This window comes from Adiantum capillus-veneris, chromosome 22 (genome assembly GCF_014529385.1).
Source record: "Adiantum capillus-veneris isolate H3 chromosome 22, ASM1452938v2, whole genome shotgun sequence".
NCBI lineage: Eukaryota > Viridiplantae > Streptophyta > Polypodiopsida > Polypodiales > Pteridaceae > Adiantum > Adiantum capillus-veneris.
In genome coordinates this window covers 12585309-12595709 of record NC_140952.1, presented here as the reverse complement: position 1 = coordinate 12595709, position 10401 = coordinate 12585309, and the positions used below count along the sequence as shown (strand labels likewise).

The following is a 10401-nucleotide window of genomic DNA, read 5'->3' as shown; positions in this document are numbered from 1 at the left end:
AGATGGTCATTGTGTCGGGGATGTAGTGACTCTTGCCGCCCTGAAGATCCACCTTCTTTCCTATCTTCTGAAGACATTTCACCAGTACTTTTGGATCGACGGAGCCCACCATGAGTGAAGGCAGCAATACCCTATATTCTATTGAGGGCTTTCTTCACCCGCTTCATGCAGGCATCGTAGTCTATGGAGACCTAAATCTAATCTAATATAACGTAAATCTAAATCTAGCTTAAATAAACGTAAATCTAGTTAAAAATAAACCTAAATCTAATTTAATGTAAGTCTACATATAACCTAATCTTTAACGTCTTTTAAAATAGTTTCCTACGACGTTATAACTCTCTTCTTCTTGTGTGTGTGCGCGTGTGTGGATGTGTGTGCCAATAAAAAGAGATAAATGGTATAACCTTTCTATCACCCATGCCAAGTATGATAGATTGATTATGCCATTTCCCTCTTGAATAATAGGTCTTCAGTTCAACTCCTCGTCGGCTAGATCTCTAGGTCTTTTAATTTTAATTAGTTTCCTACGACGTTAAATTAGTTTCTCTCTCTTTCTCTCTCAATGTGTGTGCGTTTTTTTGGATCGTATGCATGTTTTCTCTCTCTTTTCCTCTCTCAATGTGTGCGTTTTTTGTTTATGCATGTTCTCTCTCTCTTTTCCTCTCTCAATGCGTGCGTTTTTTGTTTATGCATGCTCTCTCTCTCTTTTTCTCTCTCAATGTGTGTGTGCATTCTTTGTTTATGTATGTGTGTGTGCGTTTTTGTTTTTGTTTGTACTCTCTCTCTCTCTCTCTCTCTCTCTCTCTCTCTCTCAAAAACACTATGTGTGTGTGTGTATGTGTGTGTGAGAGAGAGAGAGAGAGAGAGGGAGAGAGAAAGAGGGGAAGGGAACATGAGAATGAGGAGAGGGAAGGAGCATACCTGGCTCTCCTTCCTCTCCTCGTGTGTGTGTGTGTGTGTGTGTGTGGAGAAGAAAAAGAGAGAGAGAGAGAGAGAGAGAGAGAGAGAGAGAGAGTGAGGGAGAGCGTTACCTGCTCCTTGCTTGAGGGCGCCGAAAAACTCAGATCTGAGATCTGAGTTTTCGGGCGCGCTCGGTTATTTTTTTACCCCAGCCGGCGTCGCTATAAGCGTCGCTATGAGCGTCGCAAATTTACAAAGAAATTTGCGACGCTCATAGCGACACTTATAGCGACGCTCATAGCGACGCCGGGAAATTTTTTTTTGAGCGTCGCTGTGTGAGCGTCGCTAATATGAAGAGCCTCTTGTAGTGAGAGAGGGAGAAAAACGAAATGCTATCAGAACGTTTTCAAAATGCCCTGCGTGAGAGAGAGAGGGAGAAAAATGAAATGAACTGAAATGTTATATTAACCTTTTCAAAAGGCCATAGTGACCTATAAGACCATTTGAAGGCCAAAAAATTACAATGTGGTTGATTAAAATGCCCTGCGTGAGAGAGAGAGGGAGAAAAATTAAATGAGCTGAATTGTTATATTAACCTTTTCAAAAGGCCATAGTGACCTATAAGACCATTTTAAAGGCCAGAAAATTACAATGTGGTTGATTGCCTTGACATACTATTTTGTGGCAGTGCCCCCTACCCCCTCTAAATGCACAGCCATAGAGCCTTGCAATGGGTGAATGCATTTATGTGCATCGATGACATCAGTGGGGATGACATTTGTTTTTTTTTGGCACTGTCCATTTGGGACAAATCATTAGGCAAAATTGGGACTCACAAAGGGACCCTTTAAGGAGTTTGATTTTACCTCTCTCTACCAAAACGGGTATATGGATAAATTTTTGCAAACAAACTCCAAAGTTGGTGGAGGGTTGACAGTTAGAATATCCTCTTCAAGCTCTATCTACTGATATATATAGCACACCATGAGATTCCTTATATTTTAGAAGATTCTTTTTTTGATTCACCTATGATGTGACAACTCTATCGAAATCTAAGTGAATCAAAAAAAGAATCTTCTAAAATATGAGGAATCTCATGGCGTGCTATATATCAGTAAATAGAGTTTGAAGATGACATTCTAACTGTCAAACCTCCGCCAACTTTGGAGTTTGTTTACAAAAATTTATCTATGCGCCGGTTTTGGTAGAGAGAGATGAAGTCAAACTCCTTAAAGGGCCCCTTTGTGAGTCCAAATTTTGCCTAATGTCTGTCGGTTTCAAGCTTGGCTCCCTCATTCTCCCTTGCATTTCCCCTTCTTCCACTGCTTCCCATCCTGTCCCTATACCAAATAGCCTCTCAAAACAATAGATGACGGATAATTTTTATATACTTTAGAGTTTGTTTATTGCCGAGCAGATGACAAGGATGCCGTGGCGGTTACATTACGTGGCGGTTTCATCTTTCTCATTCTGTCCGACAAGGATGCCCCCTGGCCCCTTATTTGTTTCTTTTCTTTGCTAAGGCGTCTTGGTTTACACTTGCCGGATAATGGACTAGGTGGTCGGCATTTTAGTGGTCCAAAGGGCTTGGCGGGATGCGAAGCAGTGATACCAAGGGTGGCGAGTGGACACCATGGCTAGCCTATCATTCCCACCTCAGTCTGGATATGTGTAGCTGTCTCTCAAAGATATTTCTTAGTAGTTATGGATGGGAGGTACTCTGTTGTATATATAATCAGTTTTGTGTGGTCTAGGGGGACTAGTCTCGGGTCCAGAGTCGAGTGATTGTCATACCACTTCCCATGCACTTCCCATGCTGCTACAGCCATGCAAAAACGCTGATGTAGACCTCTAGAAATGCAACTAACCTTGGCTTAGAATCTCTATCACAAGGGGCTGAAAAGCGCTGGCCCCGCCCCTATTCGGCATATCTCTGACTAATAAAGTGCCAAGCATTGCGTTTTTTCTTGACAACCCTAGCTAACACTACCATGTGAGTTCTTTTGTCCATCTCAGCAATGATGGCGGAACTGCGACATGTCTTTAAGATGCGAGTGTAGGTGATTGCATCTGGAGATATGCACTTGCTTCGCATCAGCCGAAAACAGTTCAGATCTTCCTCTTCCCTCTCCCCTATTCGGTATATCTCTGACTAACAAAGTGCCAAGCATTCCGTTTTTTATCAACAACCCTAGCTAACACTACCATGTGAGTCCTTTTGCCAATCTTAGCAATGATGGCCGACGAAATGTCTTTAAGATGCGAGCGTAGGTGATTGCATCTGGAGAGATGCGTTCGCTTCGCATCAGCCGAAAATAGTTCAGAGCTTCCTCTTCCCTCCCCTATTTGGCATATCTCTGACTAACAAAGTGCGGATCGTTGCGTTTTTTCTCGACAACCCTAGCTAACACTACCATGTGAGTCCTTTTGCCCATCTCAGCAATGATGGCCGACGACATGTCTTTAAGATGCGAGCGTAGGTGATTGCATCTGGAGAGATGCATTCGTTCCAGATGCATTCGCTTCGCGTCAGCCGAAAATAGTTCAGATCTTTCTCTTCCCTCCCCTATTCGGCATATCTCTGACTAACAAAGTGCCAAGTGTTGCATTTTTTCTCGACAACCCTAGCTAACACTACCATGTGAGTCCTTTTGCCCATCTCAGCAATGATGGCCAACAACATGTCTTTAAGATGCGAGTGTAGGTGATTGTATCTGGAGAGACGCGTTCGCTTCGCATCAACCGAAAATAGTTCAGAGCTTCCTCTTCCCTCCCCTATTCGGCATATCTCTGACTAACAAAGTGCCAAGCATTGCGTTTTTTCTGGACAACCCTAGCTAACACTACCATGTTAGTCCTTTTGCCCATCTCAGCAATGATGGTCAACGACATGTCTTTAAGATGCAAGCGTAGGGGATTGCATCTAGAGAGATGCGTTCGCTTCGCATCAGCCGAAAATAGTTCAGAGCTTCCTCCTCCCTCCCCTATTCGGCATATCTCTGACTAAAAAAGTGCCAAGCATTGCGTTTTTTCTCGACAACCCCAACTAACAATACCATGTGAGTTCTTTCACCCATCTCAGCAATGATGGCCAACGACACGTCTCTAAGATGCGAGGTAGGTGATTGCATCTGGAGAAAACGCTGCTACAGCCATGCAAAAACACTGATGTAGACCTCTGAAAATGCGGATAATCTTGGCTGAAAAACACTGTCCAAAGGGGCTGAAAAACGCTGTCAATCTCGGCTGAAAAACGCTGCTAGTCCCGGCTGAAAAACGCTGTCAATCCCGGCTGAAAAACACTGTCGAAAGGGACTGAAAAACGCTGTCAATCCCGGCTGAAAAACGCTGTCCAAAGGTGCGTTCGCTTCGCATCGCTTCGAAGTGCGTTCGCTTCGCATCAGATGGAAACTGAAGTTTTGCTGCCCATTTCAACATCTTGCATAGTGGCACATGCCTTCAAGGTGAATGCATCTGGAGCAATGCCTTGCCTCCGCATTGGTTGAAAACAGCGCTGGCTCCCTAGCCCTGCCACATTTGACCTACATGTTCTCGACAAAAACTACATTCGGCTTACATTGCGAAAAATTGCGTTTCTTCTCGACAACACCGAACTAAAATCACCGTGTTAATTCTTTTGCCCATCTCAGCAATGATGGTCGAACTGCGACATGTCTTTAAGATGCGAGCGTAGGTGGTTGCATCTGGAGAGATGCATTCGCTTCGTATCGGCCAAAAACAGTTCAGAGCTTCTTCGCCCCTCCCCTATTCGGCTCTCTAACTGACAAAGTGCCAAGCACTGCGTTTTTTCTCGACAACCCCAACTAACAATACCATGTGAGTTATTTCGCCAATAGTAGTAGTGATTTCAAAACTACGAGATGTATTTAGGATGCGAGCGAAGGTGATTGCATCTGGAGACATGCGCTCACTTCGCATCAGCTAAAAACTGAATTTCGATCCCCATTTCAGCATCTTCTATAGCGCAACATGCCTTCAAGTTGAATGCACCTGGGGCGATGGCTTGCCTCCGCATTGGCTGAAAACAGCGCTGGCTCCCTAGCCCTGCCACATTTGGCCTACATGTTGAGCAAGGTAGTGTGATAAATTGCATTGTTTCTCGACAAATTGAGCAAGGTAGTGCTTCTTCGTCCTGCTCCTATTCGGCATATCCCATCTCAAGGATGGCAAATTGGCACATGTCTTTAAGATGCAAGCACAGGTGATTGCATCTAGAGAGATACGCTCGCTTCGCATCAGCTAAAAATAGTTCAGAGCTTTCGGACCCTACCTCTACTTGGCATATCCTTGACCAACAAAATCATCGTGATGCCCTGCATTCGCATTTGCTGAATACTTTCATATTCTTTTTGTAGTTATGACTTTCTAATCAATGTGTTTAGGTTTTTACACTTGTCTTCTAATGTTTGAAGTTGCTTTTGACTTAAGGATCCAGGTTATTGTTAAGTATTCCTAGAGGTTTGCTTTTTGCTTATTAAATCATCGTGATAAAAGACAAGTTGACAAAAATTTGAATATTTTCTGTGTCGTAAGGTAATGGCGGCAGAATCGAAAACCACCCAACCCTCATTAGGAGCTGTTGTTGATACCCAGTCCCAACTTTCGAACTCAAAAGAGACTAGTCTTGATGTCTATGTTGAGAAGAACAAGACTAGGTACGTGGAGCTTGATGCAAAACTCTTGCAAACTTGGGTTGCTAAGCATGAGGTACATTGAGATATAGAGCTCCCTTGGGTAGCCTTGTGTCCGTTGGTGGGTCATGAAGCAGTCCGCAGTACTAGAGGGAATATTGGGGAATTAGAAAATAAGTTTAAGCAAGTAGGATATATGTCAAGTCTTGGAAACTTTCTTGTTTCTGAATTTTTGCCCAATGGAGAGAGGATTGGCGTGTCAGAGGAGGAAGAGAAGCAGTGGGATGCGTCCTTTTGGGGTGCTATTAATCGAGAATTTGAGATGGAGTTATCTCTTTCTCAAATTTGGACGCATCTTAAAGGTCAAAAATTGGTGGTACTCGATGGGAACCATCGTCTCAAAGCTTGGATGTCACAAATCAACACTGGTAAGTCTTGTTTGAATACAAAGATATTCATTGTACATCAATAAATATTGTAATACAAGTGTGGAAAAATTGTAGTTTGTCGTGATGATCCTTCAAAGTGCGTGCGCGTTAAGTGCACCATGACGTATTTCTCTCCCGACGAAGAGTATTCAATGCTATGGACTCTAGAGTGCCTGAACAGGTAAAAGGTAACTCTTGCACTCATTATTCTTTCTCCTTTGTAAGAATCTCTTCTGATGTTCTGTTTTGCTTGATACTTCCATAGCTTGACACAAACTCATGTGAAGCGGTCACTTGCAAGTGATATCTTTCTCATTAGGAGGCTCGGTCTTGGAAACGAGCAAAGCTGGAAGAAATTCTTCGACGAAGAGGCTCTACAAGAAATTGAAGTAGAAATACAAGAGGACAAAAGGGTGCATCCTTGGATCTGGTGGAAAAATCCCCTTGGTTTGCTCATGCAGTTGATGTATTCGGTAGGTTACATATGCTTTGTACTCATCTGTCTCTTGTAAAGCATCTACTTAATTTTTGTTTCATATATAGGGAGAATTTAAGGAACAACTATCAAAAAGGCTCGCAGAATCAAGCCTCTCTTGTGAAGATCAAGGCTATAATGAAAAATACAAGAGCTCCATTTATGAGGTTGAGACTTATCTCAAGAATAAATACGGACACAATGTCACACTTGATAAGCTTCTCACAATTACGCAAACCCCACTTATAGCACAAAGGTAACCTGGAAGTGCATTTGGGATGGTATGTTGAAGTCGCTAATCCTTATATGTGCTTTGTATTGCTTGCAGGAAGGTTTGGATACTAGATCGTATTCTAAGCAAAGATATTGGTAGGCTATGGGGTTTTGATGGAGGAGAGAAAGAATGGTGCAACTATATAGCATACTACTCCTATTGGGAGTCAGTTGTGGAGCGAGCAATGGACCTTATAAAGGAGGTCAAGGAAGTGCCCTTTGATATTTGGAGCGACATCATACGAGATTTCTTTGATTCTTGCCAAAAAGAGCATCTTCCTCACTGTTTTAGGGAGATATCTAAATTGACTCCTGGAATGAAAGTACAAAAGATGCCCTATTTGGAAGCTACAGCTCGGAGATTTGCATATAGACAAGTATGCTTAGTCTCTTTGATACCTCATCGCATAGAAGATTCTCATGTGTAGATGCTTTGCAGATGGTTTGTAGATCTATTGAAATCTACAGAGATAACTGAGATTCCAACCACACTTCTTGATTGGAGGGATGCTGGTGCTCGCTATAAGTCGTTGTATCCTCCATCATGGCTCGATGCTCGGAGGACCTTACCTGAAAATGTGCAAGATATTCCATGGTTTCTTGAATATTCAGAGGGAAAGTATCCAAATAGCGAGAAGGAAATATATGCAAGTAAGCATCTTGACATTTCTAATCTGTTGGTTTCTCTGAGAATGACACTTTAATATCCTAGCTCATCTTTCTTTATGACATGGCTTTTTCTGCAAAAGAGTACAAAGTTCACATCCATTGAGAAGAACTTGAAAGAGAAAGCCATTAATGATGATGGCATGAAAAGTCCACGTGCAAAGCTACCAGCTAAAGGTGGTAAGGGTCAATGTAGTTTGCTAAAGAGTCCATCCACACCAAAAAGCAAGAAGACACAAAGTCCTCAAGCTGGTAAAGAGAGAGGCAAGTACAAAGAAAGTCAAAACCGTACAAAGGGAAGGTTTAAGAGTCGTAAAAGAAAAAGAAGCACAATTGCAAATCTATTTTCTTCGGCGACAAGTCAAGGGCTTGAAGAGGAGGGAAAGCTTGTTGAATCTTTTGTGCCATTTCATTTTCCTCTTTGTATGGATCTATGTGAGTCTATAGAGGACATGTATGGAGATGCAAGTGACTCACCTGTATTCTTGATTTCAAAGTTTCTCAATCATATAGAGAAGATTGATACGCTATGTACACTCATATGGGCAGACTGCCTTCCAGATTGGTCCCTTTTGTAGAGAGTGACATAGTGCCTGAATGGAACGAATGGAAGATGACATATATCAGAGCATCAACTTTCATTGCCGAGAAGTTCTTAGCACAAGATGGATACTTTGTGACTACAAGCACTGTAGAGAATACTTCCACTATTGTGTCTTCTGTCATGCGAGAGAGCAAGCTCCAGACAATATACACTATGATTTTGAGAACTGCCTCTCAAAATAAAAGACTCGTTTTTGGTGACATTGAAGATGTAATTATGATTGCTTTCTTGTAAATGATTAAAGTTTTACCACTTTTTAGTCCATACTTAACTCTAAGCTTGTTGGTGTGCAGGTTTTTACTCTTGTCGTTACTTTTTTTGCTCGACCTGGAAACACACGAACTTTAAAGAAGAATGTTGCTTTGGATATTGTTCTAAAGGGATCTTTTGAGGTGCGTTCTGACACGTTTGTCGAACTACCTAAACACCTGGTTTCAAATGCAAATGGCGAACCATTAAGAGGCGCTGCCGAAAGGCATCCAAATTTTTGCAAGTACGTTGTTTTATCAAAATTATTTTTCAATAACTCTATTTGAAATTCGATTTCAATTTGTTAAGTCTTTTTGGGGTTATGCAGGTTCTTGGTGTCAATGTGTACTGAGAAGGAGGATGTTGTGATAGATTGCTTTGCTGGTGTAGGCAACATGGCACGAGTTTGTGAAGACATGGATCGTCATTGTATTAGCGTAGATATAGATTCAGAGTGCTATGAACAAAGCCTTTGTCTTATTGGAGACCAACTCCAACTTGAAGAAGAAGAGAGTGACTGAGATATTTTTGTTTCGATGTCCATTATACTGGAAAAATTGAAGCGTATTTTCCATTTTGGTTTCCAATCGTATTTGTTATCAAATTTTTATCTTGGATATTTAATTTTCAGCTCTTTATGGTGTCTATCTTAGCATTTAGATGATTTATGTATGCCATACGTTTAATAATTGTGTAAAAATATTTCTTGTCTTCTTCAATTAAGTCATTCTCTGTTTCTTTGATTTATTTTTATGTCTCAATTTGTATTGATTTATTCATGTGATCGTACAATTGACTTCTTTTTTCATCAATTAGTTAATAATGAAGTATTGTTGTTATGTGTGGGTTATAATGGAGGAACAAGAAGAACATCATGTAGGTACAAGTTATGTAGCACAATCCATAAGTAACAAAAGGGGTCATGAGGATGTAGTGGATACAGAAGATGACATTGAACGTTGGATAATGTCCATGCAATCAAAATTAGACCGGCTTAGAGTGCCTCTACAATTGCAAGACGACTTAGTAAAAATGATATTTTCAACAAATACAGGAAAGGGAAAACGATCCAAAAGAGTAGAGAGAGAAAATTCACTAATAGAAATACTTTTAGATCCCCAATTTACAGGTATAAACCCTAATATACCTCAAAATATAGACCAAGTATTTAAACGATATAAGGAGAGAGGTCTTATCACACCTCAAAAGTGGAGAATATGCATAGGTTTGGAATATCGCCAACACAAACCGATTTTGTACCCTCCACATGCAGAGGATGCATATATGGGTGATGTTTTAAGATGCATATGTGATTCCTCTTCTTCTACTCATAGGTTAAAGCGCAATTGTGAAGTATGTTGTAACCGATGCAATGAATGCGGGAAAGTAAGAAAACGCATGGTTCAATTTGAGTACTTGCCGATCATAGAGCAGCTTCGAACACTTTCTCGGAGTGATACTTTTTGCCATGATCTTCTTTCAATGTGGCGTGCAAGAGGTGATTGGCTCCAATCGCAAGATCCAAATAGGAGCGTCAAAGATTTTTGGGATGGTAACAAAATCTAAATGTACAAGGATTTTTGGACCCCTGCGAAGAAGTGGGAGCTTCCTATTAAATGTTCAAATGAATATTGTGGAATGTACTATAGGTCATTTCCTCTTGCTTTGCAAAGTCCAGAGCTTGAAGGTGCATGGAAGGAGAGACAAAACAAGTACAACTTTCTTTGCTCTTTATGTAGAAATCGGATTGAGGCAGAAAGGAAGTTTGTGAAGGTATGTTAGTGTATCATAATAGATTCTAAGTGTATTTTTATTAGACACATGATTAGCAAACTCATCATGATCTATAACTTTTTGTAGGGAGATCCTCGGAACTATGCACTAATGTGTCATTGGGATGGGTTCCAAACGGCATCAACAAAGCCTAAGGATAGTGGAGTGACCGAAGTACTGGTTCTAAATGGAGGTAAAGGTTCCATAATCGGACCCCTTCTAGTTATCTTCTTGCCATTGAGCTTATTGAAGCTAGCAAAGAGACATAGAGATGTTTTGCCGTATTTCCTAGAGCCATTAGTCAATGAGCTTGAAGTAGCCTTTGTGGAGGGATTTACTCTAAATTTCAACTATCCAACATCTTGCATCTTTGAGAAT

At 41.2% G+C, this 10401-nt stretch overlaps 1 protein-coding gene across 1 annotated transcript; it reads left to right on the top strand.

Annotated features, from left to right (window-relative positions):
* Positions 1 to 5751: 5751 nt before the first annotated feature.
* On the top strand, positions 5752 to 7159 carry LOC147428920 (uncharacterized). The gene is made up of 5 exons (XM_086494916.1): positions 5752 to 5983; positions 6059 to 6164; positions 6249 to 6456; positions 6527 to 6714; positions 6787 to 7159. Exons 1-5 carry the CDS (start codon positions 5752 to 5754, stop codon positions 7157 to 7159), a joined length of 1107 nt encoding a protein of 368 aa, XP_086351042.1.
* The last annotated feature ends 3242 nt before the right edge of the window (positions 7160 to 10401 follow it).

Coding starts and splice junctions, on each gene's coding strand:
- LOC147428920 (XM_086494916.1), top strand. CDS start 5,752: ATGTCAAGTCTTGGAAACTTTCTTGTTTCTGAATTTTTGCCCAATGGA. Junction 6,165..6,248: donor ACTCTAGAGTGCCTGAACAG/GTAAAAGGTAAC, acceptor ATACTTCCATAG/CTTGACACAAACTCATGTGA. Junction 6,457..6,526: donor TCATGCAGTTGATGTATTCG/GTAGGTTACATA, acceptor TTTCATATATAG/GGAGAATTTAAGGAACAACT.